At 55.9% G+C, this 23,258-nt stretch overlaps 1 protein-coding gene across 1 annotated transcript; it reads right to left on the minus strand.

The window, feature by feature from the left end:
* Window positions 1-29: 29 nt before the first annotated feature.
* On the minus strand, window positions 30-21,736 carry MPP1 (MAGUK p55 scaffold protein 1). Its single transcript, XM_047765889.1, has 12 exons — window positions 21,488-21,736; window positions 10,925-11,068; window positions 10,709-10,787; window positions 9,241-9,326; window positions 6,117-6,185; window positions 4,997-5,193; window positions 4,381-4,487; window positions 3,658-3,738; window positions 2,849-2,929; window positions 1,645-1,847; window positions 1,432-1,506; window positions 30-609 (listed from the first exon to the last, which is right to left on the minus strand). The coding sequence occupies exons 1-12, from the start codon at window positions 21,587-21,589 to the stop codon at window positions 433-435; spliced, it is 1,401 nt and encodes a 466-aa protein (XP_047621845.1). The 5' UTR covers window positions 21,590-21,736; the 3' UTR covers window positions 30-432.
* Window positions 21,737-23,258: the final 1,522 nt, after the last annotated feature.

The following is a 23,258-nucleotide window of genomic DNA, read 5'->3' on the forward strand; positions in this document are numbered from 1 at the left end:
AGGTGGAAACCCAGAGAGTTGCCAGGTCATTGGCGTTTAAACACAGCGACACGTTTATTGCTTTTGAGGGTTTGCCTAGTGCACACGGCGTCCTATTGCACAGCTGGTTCAGGGTGGCATTTAGAAAGTTGCAGGCAACGCTTTTTTGAAAGCAGAGACAAAGGAGAAGCCCAGCGGGACAGCAGCGGAGGGAGTGCAGGCTTTAGAGGGACGGGCTCCTTCGCTCTGCTCCCCTCGCGTGCCATCTCCGGTGAGCAGCTGCCTTGGCGCAGGGCCTCCGGCCCCTGATTTCCAGAGAGCCTTTGGAAATCCTGATCAGCAGCTGGAGCCAGACAAACCCACTTGCCTCATGAGGACAGCTGTAGAGAGCTGGAAGCTGACAGAAAACGAGCCGGGGCGACCCGGCGGCCTTAAAGCAAAGGGCAGCGCGAGTTAGTAAACCCAGGACACGGGCACCCACTGCGGAGAAGTGCACGCCTGGTCGAAGGCTTCCTGCAGCTGCTTCAGCGTTTCGTCGACACCATTGTTGACCAGCGACAGGTCGAAGTAGTGAGCGTACTGGCTGCGGATGGCCTCCGAGTCCTTCTGCAGCTGCTGCAGGGCCTCCGTCTGCAAAGGAGAGAGCACGGATGAGCAGGCTGTCCGCGCCCCGCCGGACAGGCCAGTGACAGATCTGCAGTGGCCACTGATGGCTGTGCCCGTCGCCTGGCTCTAAATCACATGCCTATGCCCTTAAACTCTGGAGGACATGCCTGAGAACTCAACTCTGCAAAAGGAACCGCGTCGGGGCCGCAATAAACACTGAAGGACAGGCCGCCCCGGGGGGATGGGGGGGACGCACAGCTGACGTCACAAGGGGCCGGTTACCCCCACGGAATTCCCGAGAAATGAACAGACAAAGGCTGGTACCCCAAGCAATACGCTAAGGACCTGACCAGGCGGTTCGCAGCCCTCAGCAGCCTGACCCACCACTCAGGCCCTTCCAGCGAAAAAAAGCTGCAAGCGCAGGGCTGCCGCTGTGGCCAAGACTGCCAGTGGGGGCACGTGCCCACTGCCCGGGCCACACGTTCGTTGACCCGGCCATGCCACCTGGAGTTTCCTGTAGGTCCATCTGCACCCGTGAGATGCCACAGGCACCGGGCGGCTGACGACCAGAGTATATGACGTATGAACAGCCAGCGCCCCGGGAGACGGACCTTGCTGGAGGGTGGGTGTGCAGCAGGCGGGGTCCCTCTGTTCCTCCCTGACCCCTGCTCGTCCCTCTCAAGCCCGCACGGCGGCCGTGTCAGGACCTGCCCCATCCCATGGTCCACCTCTGCGCGGCCGGCAGTGACCGACGTGTCCGTCCCGCTGCAGAGCGTGGCCACTGGCCTCCCTCGCGCGGGAACAGCTGTCCCCTTCCCGGGCCTCGCGCCAGAGCTTCATGCCCACCTGAGCACCCTGGTCAGTAGGTGCGATGAACACAATGAAAGGCGAAAGTTCTGCTGTCCGAACGATCTTCAGGGTCTGGGAAAGAGGAGGTGGAGGAAGGAAGAAGCGCAAAGACCGGAGTTGGCAGCCGCGATGCACTCCTGCCAACCAGCGTCCGCCCCAAGCCCGGCCCTTGTTCCCCAGGATTCCCACGGGCGCCCCTTTCCCACCCACCTGTGGCTCAATGTCAAGGATGGCGATCTTGTCCTGCTGATGAATCTGATGCACGGTTTCAAACTTGGTGCCAAACATGTTGCCCTGGTAGCTGCCGAACTCCAAGAACTCGTTGGCAGAGATGCTGCGCGTCATCTCCTCCGTGGAGATGAAGTGATAAGCCCCGCCGTCCTCCTCGCTCTTCCTGGGCGGCCGCGTGGTGTCTGCGGGAGACCCCAGAGCCCTGACCCATCGATCCAGGAGGGGCCTGCCCCCGAGGCCCAGCTGACAGCTCGCCTTATCACCCTTGCCCTGGGGACGCTGGAGCTCAGAAATGAAGGCGTGACGGCGGGAAATGTTTTCCAGACAGATCTACAGGCTACAGGCAGGATTTCCTTAAGGTCAAGGCTCCTTCTCATCCCTTGGAAGGAACACAACTAACTCATATTGGTACTCGTCGGAACAGCCGTCAGGCAGTTCTACCTCCACGGCCTTCTGCTTTCTGACCCCAGAATGTCCCTAAAGGCAAACGTGGAGAGGCAAGGAAAAAAACACTAGCAGGTTCAGCATCCAGCTTTCTCCACAGATTCACTTCTGGAGCTGGAACGGATCTCAGCATCCACCTGACCCCCAGCCCGCTTCTTCCCTCTGGGCAGCCGCTGCCACTCGGGGGTCTGCCTGAGCACTGCTGCGACTGGGAAAATAGTCCATGAAAACGAGTGGGCCTGGAAGAGCGCGCAGAGTGATGCGGGCATATGGGAAGATGTTGATACCACAAATAAAATGGAAAAAGTAATGTAAGTTTTTAAGAACATTATTCACTTCATTTTTAAGAGCAGGATAAAAACGGCTAGCACAGCTTCTGCTAAGGAGACAAACAGCATTGCTCCTTTGTTACGTGGAGCAATCACGGGTACAAAGGTGGATCTTAGACCCAAATGTTCATGTTTCTCTTGCTTTCTTTTTCAGTTTGGCCACCCCGGGGCATGTGGAGTTCCCGGGCCAGGGATCAGATCCGAGCTGCAGCAGTAACCACAGCTGCGGCAACACCGGGTCCTTTGACCCACAGCGCTGGGCCAGGGAGCCAGCCTGCGTCCTGGCATTGCAGAGACACCACCGATCCCGCTGCAGCACGGCGGGAACCACTCGTCTGTTTCTGTAATCAAACATTTAAGGTAGAATCACAGAGCAAAAAGCCACTCTTGACCCTGAGCCAGCTACTCACAGGGCGCGGGGTAGGCGAACTTCTCCGGGTTCCGGCTGAGCAGGGCACTCTTGACGTGGCTCCGGCCCACCCCGCTGGCTCCTGCGTGGAGAAGGGAGAACGCGGAGGCCGCTGTGAGGCAGATGGGGGCTCCCGTCTCTTCCCCCAAGCAAAGGTGGGGCTTGGAACATGAATGGGCAGAGCCTGACATCACCAACAGGTGACAGTGAGTTGGCACAGCTTCCGGGCTGGGGTCAGGGACGAGCACTGCTTTAAGTGGAGGAGGATTCGAGGCCCTTCCCACAGGTTAAGGATCAGGATTCGGAGCCCGTCATCTGCACGGAGGAGCCAGCTCACTCTCGGGATGTGCTGTTTATTTTCTAGGCATACGCGCTCTGCTGGGCGCTCTCCAAAGCTAAGGGAACTGAACTGAAGCCAGAGTTTGTGCTGGAACTTTAAACAGAACCCGGATGCAGATCCTCTAACCCGGCTAATCTCTTCATTCTAAAGACAGGGAGGGGAGCCAGCAGCCGGAGCCCGGACGCACGCGGCATGTCAGGGGGCCCCACCCGCTCTCTCGGGTCCCCTGCTGTGCGGGTTAAAGCCGCGTGGGGGGGGGGGGAACCCGAGCGCCGGCAGGTGCACGGAGCACCTGAGAGAATTAGCTGCTCGGACTCCTGCCGGGTTTCCTTTCGCTTCTAAGGTGAACCCCGGGGGTGGGGGGTGTCCCGGTCATGGCCCTGCAGAGTCCTCGGATGTGCCTTTTTCCTTCTGCCCCTCACTGCCCTTTTCGGAGGGAGGGGAGGGGGCCCCAGGCTGCGGGCAGATACCAATCAGCACCAGCGTCTTCCTCTTGAACGCGGGCAGCCGAACCACCTCCTCGTAGGAGACGACATCCAACTGGTCAAAAACTAGAGACGAAGAAACCCAGCAAAGTTCCCTCCGGAGCCGGGACAGTGTCCGGGACAAGCAGGGGGCGCGGGGGACGGCGGCGCGTCCGGGTGGCCACCGCCCACCCGCCTCCCCGTCCCCCCCCCACCCAGTCTGTCGCCCGCGTCCCGCCCCTCAGCCGCCAGCAGCCGCGCCGACGTCGGGGGCGCGGACGGGGCCCCCCCGGCCCGGGCCTGGCTCTGTCCCCCCCCCCCCCCCCGCCCCCGGGCGGCGAGGCCTCCTGCCGGCGCAGGGATTCCAGGTTCCGGGAGCTGCTCGCCTTCCTGTTTTGATCCAGAAGCGCGCGGGCAGGAGCGCGAGGGCGGCGTCTAACTGGCACAGTCCCACGTTTCCTGCAGTCCGCTCGGACCGGCGCGCGTTTTCGGGTGTTTCCAAGCTCAGCAGGCCAGGAACACAGGCAGACCCAGCCCTCGGGGACGCCTGCCTGGCGCGGGGCTGCTCAGACCCTGCACTGGGTCGCGCTCGGGCCGAAAGGTCTGGAAGGCGGCGGACACGGACACGCGGCGGCCGTGCGGGCCGTGGGCCGGGCCCGGGGGCAGCAGAGGGGATGCGGCCCGCCTTGCGCGCCCCGTGGGTCCCGGGAGCCGCAGCCGGACTCTTACTCGCGCTGTGCTTGGCCAGGTACTTGTCCTTGTACTTCTTCTTCTTCCCGAAGGGACTGCAGCTCGGAGCCTCGCTCGGGGCCGACTGCGCCGTGCTCGCCACTCGCCTGGTGGGAGAGACGGCCCGGGTCACCCGCCTCCTTCCCTGGACCTGCCCCCGGCTCTCTCTGCGCCCCTCACGGCCCGCATGTGGCCCTCTCTCACCCCCGCTCCCCTTCCCTCTCTGACCCAGGGCCTCTTGAACCCACACGCTCCGGGTTCCTAGTCGGATTCACTTCATCTGTGCCACGACGGGAACTCCTGATGTCCTTTTTTAAAGGAAATACGCCTATGGCGCGGATTCCACGTCTCATTAATACGCTCCGGGGGCGGCTGGAGCCCACGTTGCTCCTGGCATCTAGCAGGATCTCCCTCTCCTCTCTGGGTCGGCATCGGCCGCCCACACACTTGGGCCTCAGCACTGCCTGCACAAGCGGACTTCCGAACAACACGTCCCGGGCTCGGGGGCTTCCGCTGTGCCCACCCTGGCTCCGACCGGGAAGCCGGGTGCGTGAAGAGCCCGCCGGGCTGGCCTCTTGGCCCCGGGGTCGTTCTGCAGCGCAGCAAAGCCACTCACCACTCCTGCAGCTCCGGAGAAGGGATCAAGCCCGCGGACTCCCTGGCGGAGCCTTCCACTCGGCCCTGCCACCAGTTGCTGTCGTCCTTGTTGATGATCTGGATGACGTCCCCGGTAGCAAACTTCAGGCCGGCCTCCTTGCAAGGGATCAGGTTGTCCTTTCTGGGGTCGTAGTCGAACTGGGCCCGCATGAACATCTGGAAGAGAAGGCACGGGGTCGGCCTCAGCGCCTGGAAGGAGAACGTGCTGCTGAAAACAAGGTGGGGGGGGGGGGTCCGGGCCGGGCCCGGCCGGACTTCAGGGAGGGCAGGGCCGCGAGCCAGGCCCAGGTCAGCCGAACCGCCTCTCTGTTCACGTGTGGGCGGCCACCAGGGCGCAGCCGGCCTCTCAGGACAAAGCAGCGACTCCGGGAAATGCGTCTGTTCCCGTGACAAATCCTGTCCTGAGCGTGTGACGTAAACAGCAGGAATGAGAGCCAAGTCTGGGAATGTGGATACCCTCTGATCCGCAGAGGCCGTCAGTGGCGACACATGCAAACCTCCTAGTTTTCCAAGGATGGGGAATTAATTAAATATATTTCCATGCCACTGTAAAAATCAATCTGGGAGTTCCCGTCGTGGCTCAGTGGTTAGCGAATCCGACTAGGAACCATGAGGTTGCCAGTTCAATCCCTGGCTTCACTCAGGGGGTTAAGGATCCGGCGTTGCTGTGAGCTGTGGTGTCGGTCGCAGATGTGGCTCGGATCCCGAGTTGCTGTGGCTGGGGTGGAGGCCAGCGGCTAGAGCTCCGATTCCACCCCTAGCCTGGGAAGCTCCATATGCCGAGAGTGCAGCCCTAAAAAGCAAAGAAAAAAAAAAAAAAGAACGTTTACTTAAAAATGAAATTATACCATCATACTATAAGTAACCTGTGACAAACTTCAGGTGATTTTCTGAAAAATTCCTCTTCCACCCATGATAAGCTGTGTGTGAATTGCGAACATAGCCAACTCCCCAAAAAGAAGCCCTGCCGGTTATAACACGGGCTAGTTTTGTTCAGCAAGCGTCACTGAGATACTGAGACTCACACCACTGGGCCTGAATCCTGCCATCGTCGCAACAGACACAAAGTTGCCACCCACCTGCAGCGCAGGCAGCCGATTTTGCTGGTTGGGAATCACTTTTAAGGAGATGGTTCCTTTGGTTTCTTTCTATTCAAGAAGAAAGGTGAAAAAACATCGTGAAGTAAAACTAACTTGAATGAATTGCATTAAGCCAGGTTTCCAGTCTCTCCAAGTCCCAAGAGCCATCTTGCAGGATGACCCCTCCTTCAACGCAAGTGTCATGTGCCCCATAACCCAGCACGATGACACGGAGACGTACAAAGAAGAATGTCCCGAGTCGACCCCCAAAGTTCCAGCAGTACCTAAAATGAACCCTAGCACACATATCTGCACCAATAAAAACATCACACATATTTACACACACATGTACATATTCACATGCATGTGTTGCTGTTTATCACAAAAACGGGATTATGCTGCACGCGTTCCTGTCGAGCTTGCTTTACTTCACTAGTTGATGCGCGAAGATCCCGCGCATCCGCTTCAATGGCTCTGCCATCATCGCCATCATTGGCCAGGTCCATGGTTGGCAGGTGTGTTTCGTTTTTTTTTGGTTTTTTGGGCCGCACCTGCGGCATCTGGAGGTTCCCAGGCGAGGGGTCGAATCGGAGCTGTAGCCACCCGGCCTGCGCCACAGCCACAGCCACACGGGATCCGAGCCGAGTCTGCGACCTACACCACAGCTCAGGGCAACGCCGGATCCTTAACCCACTGAGTGAGGCCAGGGATCGAACCCACATCCTCATGGTTCCTAGTCGGGTTTGTTACCACTGAGCCACGACGGGAACTTCATGTTTCCAGTTTTTTTAAAATCTACAATCTGCTAGAACAGACATCCTTGAACATATGTCTTTATATATTTGCATTTGATTTATATAGAAACCCATGATGGAAATGCTGAATCGAAGGGTAAAAATATATTAATGGCTGTCCTCGAATGACTTTTCTAAAAGACCAAAGAAATTCTACTATGACCAGGAGTATATGAGAGGCCCTTTCCCTTGAAACTCACCAGAATTACATATTAACATTCCTTTGATGTATTTACTATTTTTTGGCTGTGCCCACCACCACACGCGAAAGTTCCTGGGCCAGGGATCAAACCTGTGTCCTAGCAGCGACCCAAGCCACAGCAGTGACGATGCCAGATCCTTAACCCACTGAACCACTAGGGAACTCTAACATTCCTTTTAAATCTCCGCAAATATGATGGGCGGAGAGTATTGCATGGTTGCTTTATTTTGTAATTGTATTACCGTAAACAAAATTGACCATCTTTTCAAAAGCTTATTGGCTATACGCTTTTTATTCTTATATCCTTTGTCTGGTTCTTTATGTGGTTGTTTTTCTTTTCATAATAAAGTTTAGGAGTACTTTAAATTTTAGAGTTGGAGTTCCTGTCATGGCGCAGTGGGAACGAAACCAACTAGGATCCATGAGGACACGGGTTCGATCCCTGGCCTCGCTCAGGGGGTCAAGGATCCGGCGTTGCTGTGAGCTGGGGTGTAGGTCGCAAATGCGGCTGGGATGTGGTCTTGCTGTGGCTCTGGCGCAGGCCGGCAGCTGCAGCTCTGATTTGACCCCCAGCCTGGGAACCTCCATATGCCGCGGGTGCAGCCCTAAAAAGACAAAAATAATTAGAGTTATTAACTATCTACCTATTGTATGCACAGCTAATATTTTTCTCAGCCTATTGTTTATGGTGTCTTTTGCCACATGACACATATTAACTTTCAGGCAGTTGATTATATTTGCGTCAATCAAAAAGAAGCACACAGTGCAAATGTTCACACATTTGAAAAGTTGTCTACACAGGACGAAGGGATCGGCTCAAAACGAACATCTATAATCAGGGTTTGTGGCCGCTCCAGAGGGTGGGGAGGACAGGTGACTGGCGGGGCTGTTTACAAAGGAGCAGGGCAAGGACGTGGCTGAAACTCTGACCACTGCATGGATCTCGGGCATGGAGCTCGGCACCGTCTTTGCATCAGGATCCAAAGAAACCGCCGCACCGTGTGCCTGGCTGATGGGCCTCGCAAGCCGCTTCCTCTGCCCGTACCCCCCACGCTGCCTCCTTTTCTAGTCTTTTGTTGCGTGGAAGGGACTGGGCGGTTGGCCCTAGACTTCAGCACGGGGTAGGGACATGCTTGTCCCTCTACAGGTCCTAGATATCATCAGCTGAACCGAGAAAAAGGTTGGATCAGATTCATGTCCAATTTGGGGGCAGACACCAAGCACGATCCGGGCTCATAGGCGCTGCCTGACAACTATCAACTGAATCGAAAAAGCACATTCGGCTTTCAGCTATTATATCCCGTTCACTGTTCATAACCAATCGATTACATAAGAGCAACTACTGGGAGTTCCCGGTGTGGCTCAGCAGGTTATGAACCTGACGAGGATCCATGAGGATGCAGGTTCCATCCCTGGCCTCGCTCGGTGGCTTAATTAAAGATCTGGTGTTGCCATGAGCTGTGGGGTAGGGTGCATATGTGGTTCAGATCTGGTGTGGCTGTGGTGCAGGCCAGTGGCTGTCACTCTAATTCGACGCCTAGCCTGAGAACTTCCATATGCCACAAAGGCAGCCCCTAAGAAGCCAAAAAAAAAAGGCAATTACTACCAACCTCATTTTACAGATGACTTAGAGAAGCTAATTGACCTGCCATTAAAGACTGAGGCGTTGTGACACCCCGCCCAATTTTTTTTTTTTTTTTTTGCCTTTTTAGGTCTGCACCCACGGCATATGGAGGTTCCCAGGCTAGGGGTCTAATCGGAGCTGTAGCTGCCGGCCTACACCACAGCCACAGCCATGCGGTATCCGAGCCGCGTCTGCGACCTACACCCCAGCTCCCGGCAACGCCGGATCCTTTAACCCCCTGAGCGAGGCTGGGTATTGAACCTGTGTCCTCATGGATGCCAGTCAGGTTGGTCACTGCTGAGCCATGACGGGAGCTCCCAATGTTCCTTCCGGATAGACACTCTGGGTTGTTTGCCTCGCTTTAGACATTTACTGAATGAAAGCAGAGAGCTGTCACTTCTCGCACACGGTCAAGATTAGCAGTGGTAAGAGTCCCTGCAACGAGGTATAAACACCGACAGAAAAATGAGGTCGACTGCCCCTTCGCGAGGTCAAGATACGCACCATCGCCTTCTGCAGCTGATCCACCGAGTGATCCGTCACATTGGTGCCATTGATTTCTAGGATCTCATCCCCGACGTGGAGGGAACCTATTGCAGAAGAAGAGAAGCTCAAGTAGCAGTCGGCACAGAAAAGCGGCGGCGATGCTCGGAGCATGGTATCCAGCCACCACGTGACGCCCAGCCTCCCTGGCCTCAGGGCCCCAACAGCAGAGTAAAAGCACTTTGGCCTCAGTTCCCGGCACCAGAGGCCCTACTGATGTCCAGAGGCTGTGGCCCGGCTGCACAGACACTAGCAAGGTCGATGTTTCTCTGCTGTTCATCCAAGAGCTCCGAATGCTACCGACCGCCGAAGTTCCTGCCTAGGGGCCACGGAAGAGTGGCTGTCAACACGTGTGCTACCCTAGACAAGAGAACAACGCGCAGGTCCCAAACCATGCATCTGATGGCTGATGGCAGCTTCACATTAAAGAGTACAACAGGCCAAGAAATAGCAACAACAACAACAACAACAACAAAAGACAAAAAAAAAAATGGAGTTCCCATCGTGGCGCAGTGGTTAACGAATCTGACTAGGAACCATGAGGTTGCGGGTTCGGTCCCTGCCCTTGCTCAGTGGGTTAACGATCCGGCGTTGCTGTGAGCTGTGGTGTAGGTTGCAGATGTGGCTCGGATCCCGCGTTGCTGTGGCTCTGGCGTAGGCCGGCGGCTCCAGCTCCGATTCGACCCCTAGCCTGGGAACCTCCAGATGCCGCAGGTGCGGCCCAAGAAATAGCAACAACAACAACAACAAAAAAGACAAAAGACAAAAAAAAAAAAGAGTACAACAGGGAGTTCCCGTCGTGGCGCAGTGGTTAACGCATCCGACTAGGAACCATGAGGTTGCGGGTTCGATCCTTGGCCTCCATCAGTGGGTGAAGGGTCCGGTGTTGCCGTGAGCTGTGGTGCAGGTCGAAGACGCGGCTCGGATCCCGCGTTGCTGTGGCTGTGACATAGGCTGGTGGCTATGGCTCCAATTCCACCCCTAGCCCGGGAACCTCCATATGCCGCGTGTGTGCGGCCCTAAAAAGACAAAAAGACAAAAAAATAAGAGGTACAACGGTCAGTGTCAGTTACTTCTTTACTATTTTCTCAGTTTCACTCCTGGCCCCGGGAGGTAGACATGGCCTGTTTTCCCCATTGTCATGTATTCAAAGTTGAACGCAGGGGCTGCATAAAGTAATGGCTCGAGTGTTAACCGCGTGGAAAAATACCGCCGTGACCACGTGTACTGGATGCTCAGAGGGAGAGACGCCGGCTCTGGGCAAGTCAGAGGAAGAGCTTGTCATAAAATTATGCTAAAGAGCCCGCTCTTACGCCACCAAAACATCTCTTGGCACAAACACAAAGATGCTCCCGGTCTGGAAGATTCTATGCTCTATGTCCCTCGACCCCCGAGGGACACCTGACCTACGACCCCCAGCCCAGGCCACCTTGTCTGTGAACCATGCCGCCGTGGAGAATCCTGGCCACCGTGCAGGACTGCTTCTCATTCAGCTTCAGCGTGATGCCCTGAAACAGAGACGAGGGCACCGTGAGCTTTGTCGCAGGTGATTTCTTGGGGCACAGACTCCCCTCCTACCCCCGGGGGGGCCCCAACTCGAGCGCGCGTTGGCGCTGCCGGGCCGGCGGGGACAGGCAGCCTTTACCATGGGCTCCTCGGTGACCTTCTCAAACTGGATGAGCCGCACCTTCCGCACTTCCTGCCCCTTGGCCGGCGCAGGGCTGCCCGGGGCGGCGGAGCCGTTGGTGTACATGTCCTCGGCCACGGCGCTGGCCTGCTGCGACAGGGCCTGTCAGGGCAAACGACGAAGTAAGCGGCGCTTCGGAAACCCCAAGGCCACCTGACCATGACAACGGCAAAGCCAGAAGGACGCCTTCACTAGCAGCCTGAAGGCGCTGAGGCGGAGGACAGAGTGCCGGGGCCTGCGATCACTGGCAAAAGAGTGTCATTTTATATTCCAAACCCGGCTCCCAACGTGACAGGTCAAAGGACCAAGGGCTGAGAAGCGAGCGTGGACGAGCTGCGTCACCTGGGAGAAGGCGGCCAACGAAACGGAACCCGTGAACCCCCCCCCCATCCGGTTCGGAACGTGTGAGCATCGAGAACCCGCCCTGAGAGAGGCGGCGATTTCGTAGACGAGTCACCAGCCTGCAAGCAAAGGATTATTTCATCCCCACGACAAAGTCCCAGGAAGTTCTGCACATGCCGTGGGCGGGGCCAGAAAACCAACGACCAAGAATGAAAAGTTCTCCGGAAAAGACAATGAGGCCGGACGCGCAGAGAACTCCCGCGGCTCCAGGCGCAGAATGACGGGCCACGAGAAGGCGGACGCAAGCTCGGAAGCGTCTCCATCAAGACCCCGAGGAGCCCATTGGCTCCGGAAAAAGGGCTGCCAGCGGGAAGCAGGCGGGCGATGTCGCACGTGAGGTGAAACACACGTTCAGCCCGAGGCCCAGGCACCCTGATCCCAGGCCTGAGAACACGAGGGGTCTGGAGGGGGCAGCCCCCTTCCCTGGGTCTTCCTCATCGTGTTTTTCAGGGCCGCACAGAAGGTCTAGGAGCTCCCCTGGTGGTGCGGCGGGTTAAGGGTCTGGCCCTGTCCCTAGGGAGGCTCCGCTTACCCAGGAACTTGCACATGCCACGGGCTGCACCGAACAAACAGGGCTGTGGAAGGAGGCTCGGGGCCCACGCGTGAAGGTGCATCGTTCAGGGCGCAGCAAAGAGGACGGGAGAGCAGCACACAGACAGCAGCACGTGCAGCCCGAGGAGGAGCAGCAAACCCCGGCTGGGGCCGCCACTCAGGCCCTGCATTTCCAGGTCATTTCGAGAACACCTGCCACTCCCACAGGCTCTACAAAGTACCATGCTTTCTATGCTGTCGCGACAGAACCTGCCTGAGTCCCTGTGCTTTGGGTTCAAGGCGGAGGGGACCCTGTTTCAATGAGAGCAAAGAGAGGAGGGAGAATGAAGGGATGAGAGAGTTCCGAGACGTTCGAGAAGACAGCAGAGCCTGGAAGGTGGACGCAGCAGCCTGGGGCTCAGACTTCGAGAACCTCTCCCCAGAAGCTGCCAATCCAACCTCCGCTTCCAAGGCAGGAAGAAGGCCCAGGCCGGTGGGCTCTGTTCATGTGTCACCAGCAGGACTGCAGGACACCGCACAGCCGCCCAGGCTGCCCGAGGGGCTGCGACGATGAGAAGTGATGCGGGCACCCTGCCACCTCAAGTGGGAGAAGCGAGAGGGCAGAGCGGCGGGTCGGCAGCCAGCCACAATCGCAAACCCCATGTACTGACTCTCCTGTTCTAGAACCTCCCAGAACGAGTCATGAGACAACTGTAGCTAAAGACCAGACGTCGAGTGGAGCAAAGACACGAAAGGCAGGAGGGGCTGGGGGCTGTATCCTCAAGTTCTGCTGGATTTTAGCGACATAACTTTCCCTGCGTTCAGCGACAACCAGCAGGCGGTGCGGCAGCAGTGGGAGACCTGCAGGCAAAGCAAGCAGCACTGAACTAGACCTCAGACCTCTGCAAACGGGTCATGGACCGAAATATACGAAGCCCAAGATGGTTTAGGGAAAAAACCACAGGACACCATCATCAGGATTGAGGGCTAGACAGAAAGTTCTTTTTCGTTGTTGCGGGGTTTCGTTTTTTTGTGGCTTTTCTTGAGGGGGGAGGGGTGTGCAGTGGCTTCATGGGGGATCTCGGTTCCCGGACTGGAGACCGAACCTAGGCTGCAGGGGTGAAAGCGCCGAATCCCAAGCACCAGCCCAGCTCGGAGCTCCCTAAACACACAGTTGCTGTGCGGGGCGCCATCCATAAAAGGAAGGCGAGCCAATGGGCATGTGTGAAAAGACGTCCAGTCCCATCATTATCACGCAGGGCAAAGGGCACGTTCAAACCATAAGGAAATGCCACCTGTCAAACTGCTACGCCCAAAACGAGTGCCGACAGCAAATGCTGGTGAGCATGCAAAGAAACGGCCCCCATCCACTGCTGCTGCGAATGCACGAGGGTACAGCCGCTCGCGAAGAGGTCGCGGTCCTTTCTTTAAAAACTGAAGTTATTCTGCACGCCAGCAACAGCACAAGTCAAAGGTTCAGAACCGCTTTATTCAGAATAACGAAAACCTGGAAACAACCAGAATGGCCTAGAATGGCCTAGAATGGGTGAGCAGCTCAACAGACTGTGGTCCATCCAGATCGCAGAGCATTTCCCAGCAATAAAGAACATTCTGAGATGACGAAATTATAGAGCTGGAGAACGGATTAGTGGTTGCCAAGGTGATGAGGGCAGATGTGGCTATAAAAGGGTGGCACCAGGGAGGTCTTCGTGGTGATGGAGCAGCTCCGTAGCGTCACCGTGGCGGCGGTCACATATTTTTACACATATGACAAAATGGCACCGAACTACACTCACACATCAAGCTCATGTCAACAGTACAATCTGACCCGGTACTATCTGTGACCTTGTAGCAGATAAGAGCTGAAGGTACTGCATAAAATAGCAAGCAAAACGGCTGGCAGGTAGAACTGAGAGCCTAGTAGCAGATCCTTGAGAAACACACAGTAGCCAGGCTGGCTTTCAGACTCCGAGATTCCCCTGGAACCATGCGGTTAAAACTCTTCCCAGGAGGTTATGCCTGGAGTCTAATATAAGGCACAGAACAGAAAATCATGGGCTTGGAGAACAGACGTGTGGTGGCCAAGGGGGAGGGGGAGGGAGTGGGGTGGTTGGGAGCTTGGGGTTCAGAGATGCGGACTATTGCCTTTGGAATGGATGAGCCATGAAGTCCTGCTGTGTCGCACTGGGAACTATGTCTGGTCACTTATGATGGAGCCCGGTCTTGTGCGAAAATAGAATGTGGACATGTATGTGTGACGGGGTCACCGTGCTGCACAGTAGGAAAAAAAAGAATCTATCGGGGAAATAACCATTTAAAAAAAAAAAAAACAAACCTCTTCCAAGTAGGTAGAGCTACTGCCACAGATCCATTTAAAGAGACTTCGCTGTCGGTGGGAATATAAACCGATACAACCACTATGGAGAACAGTATGGAGGGTCCTCAGAAAACGACATATACAACTGCCATATATAATCCAGCAGTCCCACTCCTAGGCATATATTCTGACAAAAGTATAATTCCAAAAGATACACGCACCCCAAGGGGCACAACACCATTATCCATAAGAGCCAAGGCATGGAAGCAACCCAGATGTCCATCGCCAGATGAATGGATGAAGAAGGTGTGATAGACATACACAATAGAATACTACTCAGCCACAAAGAAGGAGAAAATAATATCATTTGCAGCAACATGGACGCAACTAGAGACTCTCATACTAAGTGAAGTAAGTCAGAAAAAGAAAGCCATCCTATGATATCACTTATATGTGGAGTCTAAAATATGGCAGAGATGAAGCTATCTACAAAATAGAAACAGACTCAGATGTGGAGAAGAGACTTGCGGTTGCCACGGTGGAGGGGGAGTTTGGGGTCGGTAGATGCAAAGCGTGACACTGAGAATGGACAAAGAACGAGGTCCTGCTGCACAGCACAGGGAACTCTATCCAGTCTCAGGACAGACCCATGATAGAAGACTGTATGAAAAAAAAATGCAAAAAGAGAATGAGATCAAATATCTCTATAAGTGGACTCGAGAAGACTGGAAGAAAAGCAGCATCAAGCGGGAAGAAAATTCCTTTTTGCAAATTAAGCATCTGTACTACGTGTACGCTTTCACCCAGGGCATGTGTTACAGATTGAATGTGTAGAATGACGAATTCAAGGCTCACTGACTATGAATCAATGGCGAGCTCAAATCTCAAATTTCTGGCCTCAGAACATGAAATAAAACTTGGCAGTTTCCTTGACGATGACTTAAAAAGTCTCTTTTCACAGTAGTTGTGGTTGGGAAAGCTGAAAACCCAACTTCGAAATTACTTCTACGGGGGAGCTCCCATCATGGCACAGTGGTTAAGGAATCCGACTAGGCACCATGAGGTTGCGGGTTCGATCCCTGGCCTTGCTCAGTGGGTTCGGGATCCGGCGTTGCTGTGAGCTGTGGTGTAGGTTGCAGATGCGGCTCGGATCCCGAGTTGCTGTGGCTGGGGTGGAGACCGGCGGCTGCAGCTCCGATTCGACCCCTAGCCTGGAAACCTCCATGTGCTGTGGGAGCGGCCCTAAAAAGACAAAAAGATAAAAAAAAAAAAAAAAGGAATTACTTGTATGGATTTATCAGCAAGTACCATTTACGGGCGTCAGGAAGTACAGCAGGTCCAAGGCAATTACCCTCAGTAAAGCATTTATGACGACTGACCTGTGCTTCTCAACAATGACAGATTAGCAAGTCGGTCCACAGACTGTAAGATGACCTTTGTAAGGGGTAGAACCCTCCACAGCAGTGTTCCAAGAACAGGCAGACAAACGTGCGTCATATGCTTCTTATTCAGCTTTATTACCAAGATTGCTTTTAACATGTCAGCCTTTAAATTAAGGACTCAGCAGAGCTTTCTCGAGGGAGAAAGGTTCAAGAGTCGCTAATATCCCAGAGGCTGGTCTTTTACATGTGCTTATCTGTCGAGACATTCCCCTTGGCGATGACTCAGAAGTTGCGAGCGATGAGTAAGATACACGGAAACCTCCAACGCGGTGGGTCAGGAATGAACTTACAAAGTACCGTCCTCTCCACCACCGGCTCGTCCCCGAGCCCCCTGTCTACACAGCCCGCAAAGGCCTCCTCGGGGCCTGGCTTCTCATCACCCTCACCTTACAGAAAGAAGGCTAAGGGTGTCCAGTCACACCCGATCCAAGTGTGTGCGTGTGCACAGGGCCAAGGTGGCGCCGTGCTGTGACCCGCGGGTCTGAGACTGCAGGGCCAGAGAGCTCGGCACGTGGAAGTTCCCGGGTCAGGGATCGAACCCGTGTCACAGCAGCGACCTGAGCCACTGGAGTGACAATGCCAGATCCTTAACCTGCTGAGCCACCAGGGAACTCCAGGATCCAGCATCGTCCTGCTCTCCAGCCTCCAGCAGTCCACCGCTCTGAGGAGAAAGCACTCGGTCACTCAGCACACAGAAATGAGAAACGCGGCCCTTGACTCTGAGCCCTCAAAGAGCACAGAGCAAGAGTGGAGCCTGACCCGGGGGAGCGGGGAAGGGGCACGTGTGCCCTTCGGTGGCGGGTGTGGCGACGACAGAAGAGCGGGGGCTCAGACACAAGTCGCCCCAGCCTTCCGACCACACAGCAGGCCCAGAGAGAGCCTGCAATCGGGAGCACTGGCTCGTCCGGTGGACACGTCACCTGCCACGTTCCAGCTCTAACTCCGTCCTGCCCCTGTCGCCCCAGCTGGGAACCCGCTGCCATGTGCCACACACCCGTCTTCTGTATTCCACCTGCTCGTCCTCCCCGGGCTTTCTGAGTCCTGCCCGCCAGCAGGACCAGCACGGCCACATGGCTGGTGAGGGACCCGAGGCGCCCGACGTCCTGCTGGCGGTCAGAGGTGCCAGGCTGCCTCCTGCAGAGGTCACTTCACAGCTTCCAACCCGCCCCCCTCGGGGGCAGCGATGGCCCGGGGCGTGGGATGGGCGGGCTCTGGGCCTCGAGGCCACAGCCGCGGCGGGTGCAAAGGGCAGAGGCTCCAAGGGAGCTGCGATCACGACCCGACCACAAAGGAGCTTGGCGGGGGGGGGCACCTAAACGGCCGTTTTCTCATCCCCACAGTCAGAGGGGGGCCAGGGACAGCGACCGGAGGAGAGAACAAACATTTGTTCAGCCTACAGTCCGGCTCTTTGCCAACCGTCTCCACAGGGAGACTCGGGGGGAGGCCCAGGCCCAGGAGCCAAGCACTGGGCAAAGAGGGCAGAGGCCTTCGCCTCGGGGGAAGCACGGGAAACAGAAAACCAAGCCCCTCAGGGTGTCTGAAAGCACCCACTGCAAGAGCTGCGGCGACGAGCGGGGCCGGGGTTTGGGGCGCCCGCTCTCTCCAGATCGCGACGCTCCAGGCACCTGCGGCAGAGGCGGATGGGGGACGGGGCACAGCCCAGCGGCCTTGCCGGGCAGGGGGCTGCGCAGCGAAAACCTGCACAGTGGACCCTAGCACGTGACGGCTTCGATCGGCACAGGTCCACTTCCAAGCGGACTCTTTTCTGCAGTAAATACCACAGCACGACACGATCCGCGCTGGGTTGGTTCTTCGGCCGGAATGATGGTTATAAAGAAAGGCCAACTAGAAGTTAACGAAACCTGTTTTGCTTTTTAGGGCCGCACCCAGCGGCACATGGAGGTTCCCAGGGTAGGGGTCGAATCAGAGCTGCAGCTGCCAGCCTACAGCACAGCCACAGCCACGTGGGATCGGAGCCGCATCTGCGACCCACACCCCAGCCCACGGCAACGCCGGATCCTTCACCCACGGAGCGAGGCCAGGGATCAAACCCGCAACCTCATGGATCCTAGGTGGATTCTTAACCCGCTGAGCCACAACGGGAACTCCCTAGAACCAATTTTTAACTGCCTGGAGGTTTGGCCTCTCCAGTCCCTACGTAGTTCCAGGGTCACCTGTCTACGGCTTTTGCTCATGTATATTTCTCTACATGAAGGAGAAAAGGGAAAATAAAGAATCTGGAAAGAAAATTCCATGTTACAAGAGTTGTATTCTGCTTGCTAATTCAGAGTTTTCTTCCCCTTTCCCAGCCCCAGGGCCACTTCCCCCCCCACCGAGCCCTCCTGTTTTAGCAACAGGGAAAGATTTGAGCAACTCACTGCTTAGGGGAAAAATGTCTGCAATCAATGAAATGTCAACTGATTTCATCTCTCCTGCCCCAGGGACATTGGGCAAACGTCTCAAGACCCCGTCAGCCTAGCCTGTGCCCTGCCTGGAGTGCTCTTTGCCAAGTCCATCCTCCAGACCCCGGCTCCAGCACCTTCTCAGCCCCCAGCCACGCCTGGGCACCCTGGCTCCTCCACTGGCCCCGCACAGGCAGGGGGCACAGCAGGCCATGTGGGCTGCTGCCAGCGCGGCGACTCAGCCGCCCCAGTGCAGAGGGTGCCGCCAGCAGACAGGTTTCCTCCACGAAACACCTGGAGCCTGAGGGAATTTCTTAGGTCATTTTCTTTTCTTTTCTTTTCTTTTTTTTTTTTTTTGCTTTTGTGGCCACACCCGAGGTGTATGGAAGTTCCCAGGTGAGGGGTCAAATCAGAGCTGTAGCTGCTGGCCTACACCACCACTCACAGCAGCACCGGATCCTTAACCCACCGAGCGAGGGCAGGGATCAAACCCGCATCCTCATGGATCCTGGTCGGGTTCATTACTGCTGAGCCGCAACAGGAAGTCCATCTTGGGTCATCTTCAATGTGGCTTTAGGCCCAGGTGAATGTTTCAGGACTTTCAACCTATTGCTTCAGGTCATGGGGAAAATGCTACTTCAAACAGGACTGAAGAGAAATGTAGTCTTAGGCATTTTGCAACCAATTTTAGGTGCACGGAAGGATTGCGGTAAAGAACAAGGACACAAGTTCCCGTTGTGGAGCAGCGGAAATGAATCCAACTAGGATCCATGAGGATGCAGGTTCGATCCCTGGCCTCGCTCAGTGGGTTAAGGATCTAGCGTTGCCATGCGCTGTGGTGTAGGTCGCAGACGCTGCTCAGATCCCGTGTGGCTGTGGCTGTGGTGTAGGCTGGGTGGCTACAGCTCCAATTCGACCCCTAGCCTGGGAACCTCCACATATGCTGCAGGTGTGGCCCTAAAAAGAGAAAGAAAAAAAGAAAAAAAAGAACAAGCCAAAGAGAGCTTATAAAATTAGTTTCGAGTTTCTAAGGAAGGAAACGTACTTAAACATGGGAGATAGGCTACAGTTCAAACCTCTTGCAAAATTAGCTTCAGACCATACTTTTCCAATATTAAATATGGGTTATGATCAGGAGTGAAACTTTGGGTTTTGAGACTTTAAAACTTTTCTGGAAAGCAATCCCCCTTAATGAAGCCTTCACCAACACAAGTTTATGAATTCCTTGAAAGCATTACGTCAGGTAAACATCACCAGAGCCCTTCGAGCAGGTCCATTTTCCAGAGCTGAGAAACCTGAGCGAGAGGCAGAGCCTCATGTTGGCAGCAAAGCCTGGCAAAGAGCCCACAGGGATGGTGAACCTCAAGAAATAAGAATCAGCAGGTTCACGGGGTCAAAGCCATGTTCATCACGTGCAGTCTCCCGTGGCCACATCTTGCCCGAGCGGGGTGCTTCTCATTCCTGGCTTTACCCAGTCTTCCTGTTTCAGCTTCTTCAGATCCTCTCATACGCTGAAACAAACCAGCTACCAGGACCCCGTGTCCAGTGTTTCAGGATAAACTCACAGCTCCACCAACACTCAGAGGGTAGCAACGGGGCCTCTTTTTCAAAAATGCACACAGCCTCTCAAGCGCAGCCACAAGCGCGGACAGCATTTTTTTGTTGCTGTCTTTTTTGTCTTTTTAGGGCCACACCCGCAGCATATGGAGGTTCCCAGGCTAGGGGTCTAACCGGAGCTGCAGCTGCCGGCCTGCAGCACAGCCACAGCCACAGCCACGCCGGATCTGAGCGGCGTCCACCACCCACACCACAGCTCATGGCAACGCCAGATCCTTAACCCCTGAGCGTGGCCAGGGATTGAACCCACGTCCTCGTGGATGCTAGTCGGGTTCCTTAACCTCGGAGCCACACGGGAACGCCCTCGCAGACAGCCGTGCACGAGGTCTGGGCAAGGAGTCCCGGGTGAGGCAAAGTGAGTGTGTTCCCAACGACCCGAAAGGACCACGACCCTCTACATAACGCTTATGGGGCGAGTTACACGGTTGTACGTACGCATCCGGCAAATACCACTGAACCGCACAAATCCGTGCATTATGTGTACACCGACTATACCTCAATACAATTGCTGGAAGTAAATTTAAAGGAGTTTTTTGCCCTCCCCCCCCGGGGGGGGGGTGTAGGGCGGTGGTTGTGAAGCCTCAGCCAAGTGAGCTGACGGTGAGGAAGAAAAAAAAAATCACATGTCCGAGCTTATGGGGAACCAAGTGGTTTGAGACTGTGATTTCCTCCTAGTGCCTAACTTCTAATTCTGTGCCCTCATCGGAATAACTGCAGTGTCCTGCTCAGCCTGGCACGCATTTCAGCCTCGACTATCGAGGTCTTGACTTGAAAGGACAGGCAGGTGCGAACACTGCACTCTGGTGCAGAGTCTAAACCACAGGCAGGATGTGCGCTGTGCCTCAGCTCTGCAGATACAAAATCGTTCCCCACAGCCCCAGTCTGCTTTCCCTGAGGATCTTCGGTCCTTCATCTGCGCAAGGAGAAGGCGAGGCCGACGCTCACGGCCAGCTCTCCCGTCACCAATTCATCCAGCAAACATTTCGGAAGGCGCACTTACTAGGCATTTAACATGTAAAAAGCGAGTGTGAAACAGCCCTGCCCTGTGTTGCAGGAAAGAGATTCCCACTGTGAGTTCGGACCCTGGGTTCTCAAAGGCCACCCTGCTTCTGCCCGGCGCGCTCTCTGTTTCTCTGTCCCTGCGGCCGCTCTCTCTTGGTACCTGGCCACCAGGCTGCGCGGAGGGGCGCTGGCCTGTGCCGGCTGGTGGCTGCAATGAGAGATGCGCCCGCGGGAGAGACCTACGTGCTGGGTGCGAGCCGCATCTACGAGTATGAGATAAGAAGAAAACGACCAGCCTCCCCTCTGGGCGTCTTTGGGGACAGGGGTTGGGGGCTCTGTCCCGGCCACCCCGGGAGTCTGGAGGGCAGAATCACCTCCGAAAGGATCCTCTGCCGGCCGGCACCAGGGGCCCTGCCGAAATGCAGAGGCCGGTGAGCGAGCACTTTAGAGCCGGGGTTGGCTTTCACAGCCTTTTTGCTGACACAAAAACAAGCATCTCAACAACACCGAGCGGACCTACTCCCAGATCTGCTCCTTCGTGTCTCTCCGTTACCCAGACTTCCGTCCACAGAGAAGTTTTCCTTGACCTTAAGACGCTCCCTGGCCAGGCCGCGGCCTCTCCGCTTCCCGCCCAGAGGTTCCGTTGGGGGCAACGACCCATCGCGCCCGAGGTCCCGCACGGAACCCCGGGGGCGGGACCTCCGCCCGGGGGGCAGGACCCCCGAGGACAGGGCCGCGGCGGGCGGCGCGGCCTAGAGACGCGGGCCGGCCCCTCCTGCCGCGCCCGGGGGACCCGGGGGCCGCTCACCTCGGGCCGGCTGCGCTTCTGCAGCAAGTGCTCCAGGTAGAGGTCGGAGAGCGCCGTGCGCATGCTGCCCCCGCCCTCGCTCTCGCTCGCCTTGAGCGTCATCCTGCGGGAGCCGGGGCGCGGGGACGCGGGGACGCAGAGACTCGGGGCCGGGCAGAGCCTGGAGTGCGAGCGCCCCGGGCCTGCGGCGCGGAGGCGGTGGAGGCGGCGGAGACCGAGGGAACGCGGCGCGGCTGGGCCCGTCACCACCCCGCGGGCGGCGCGCCGGGCGGGCGTGGGAGGAGCCCCGCCCCGCCCCGCCCCCGAGCCCGCCTCCCGCCCCGCCCCCGAGCCCGCCTCCCGGGCCCGGACTGGGCGGGGCCTCCCCGACCCCGGCCGCTGGAGCTCGGGCTCCGCGTCTCCCCGAGCTCGTGGGGGCGGCGCGGAAGCGTCCGCGGGCTGTGCCGGCGGCCGCTCCAACTCCAGGCTCTACCCGGAAATCGACGCCGGCACAGGACGTTGAGGAAACGCGTTTTCAGGCTCCCGTGCGGCGGGTACACTGTCATCTACGTTTCGCCTGTAGTTCAGCGATGGAAGGAAGACCTGCTTGCCTCCAAGGGCAAACTGTTCTTACTTAGGCTGCGTCTCCTACTGTTCCCGCCACGAAAAAATTGAGGGATCAGTGGAAGCAAAGTGAGCCAACACTTCTTACAAATCCTAGAGCAGAATTCCTTCGTATCCTGACACCTTCGTGGCTTAAAACAACAGCCTGAAGGACGAAAGACATTCTGAACAGAACCTTTACTGAGCTTCCAGAACTCAGGGCTGTTCACCATCTGTACACACCTTGACCCCAAGGGAGTAAATTCCCAGTAGAAGCAGTTCGTTACTCTATGCAGTCTTAGTCGGGCCTTCCAGGAGCTCAGGGCCAAGAGGAGAAAATCCAAGGGCAAGAGTTTGGAGCCAGATTGCCCAGTGTTTTCTGCTAAAAGCCTGAGCTCACGTGATTGATGGCCCCCTTCACCAATATTACCCTTAAGGAACTATAAGAGGAACACACACCCACACTCACACGCGCCCACACGGGGAGGGGGGGGGAGAGACGGAAGAGAGCTATTGAAATTAAGAGAGTGGGATGTTGGTGGAGGGATAGAATAATTGAGCAACAAGATGGGTTAGAAAATGAAGAAACACACACTGGCATGTGTGTAACTGTAAATGATGCAGGTTCCATGTTAGCTAAGAAAGTACGTTGTCATTAACTGAAGCTGGAAATGGTTATTTGTATGGAAGACATGAAATGGGAACTCTCCTCCATGCCGCATGGAAAAAAAAATCTATTCCACATCAATTAAGAATATGTCGAAAACACAACTTTAAAGCTCTTGACAGAAAACATCAGCAAAGAACTTTTAGACTGTGGGATAAAGAAAGATTTCTTAAACAATGCAAATAAACCATTTTCTATAAGATAATACTGACCAATTTGACTTTAAGAAATTTTACTCAACAAAGGACAAACTAAAGGGAGTTCCCTGGTGGTCTACTGGTTAGGATTCCATGCTCTCACCCCTGTGGCCCAGGTTCAATCCCTGATCTGGGAACTGAGACCCCACATCAAGCCACCATAAGCCATGGCCAAAAAAAAAAAAAAAAAAAAAAAAAAAAAAGACAAAGTAAAAAGCAAAAAAAAAAAGTCCAGATGTGCATCGGAAGAAAATATTTTCAATACATGCACGTGATGAAGAATTCCTATGGTGAATATATGAAGGACTACAAACTAATAAGAAAA

This window comes from Phacochoerus africanus, chromosome X (genome assembly GCF_016906955.1).
Source record: "Phacochoerus africanus isolate WHEZ1 chromosome X, ROS_Pafr_v1, whole genome shotgun sequence".
In the NCBI taxonomy this organism is placed as follows: Eukaryota; Metazoa; Chordata; class Mammalia; order Artiodactyla; family Suidae; genus Phacochoerus; species Phacochoerus africanus.

Bases quoted from the DNA above. Each gene is read 5' to 3' on its own strand.
- MPP1 (XM_047765889.1), bottom strand. From the start codon at position 21,589: ATGACGCTCAAGGCGAGCGAGAGCGAGGGCGGGGGCAGCATGCGCACG. The intron at 6,186-9,240 runs GTGCGTATCTTG...CTTCTTGAATAG, and splicing joins ATCAGCTGCAGAAGGCGATG to AAAGAAACCAAAGGAACCAT. The intron at 5,194-6,116 runs GTGGGTGGCAAC...CTTCTCTTCCAG, and splicing joins ATCGGCTGCCTGCGCTGCAG to ATGTTCATGCGGGCCCAGTT.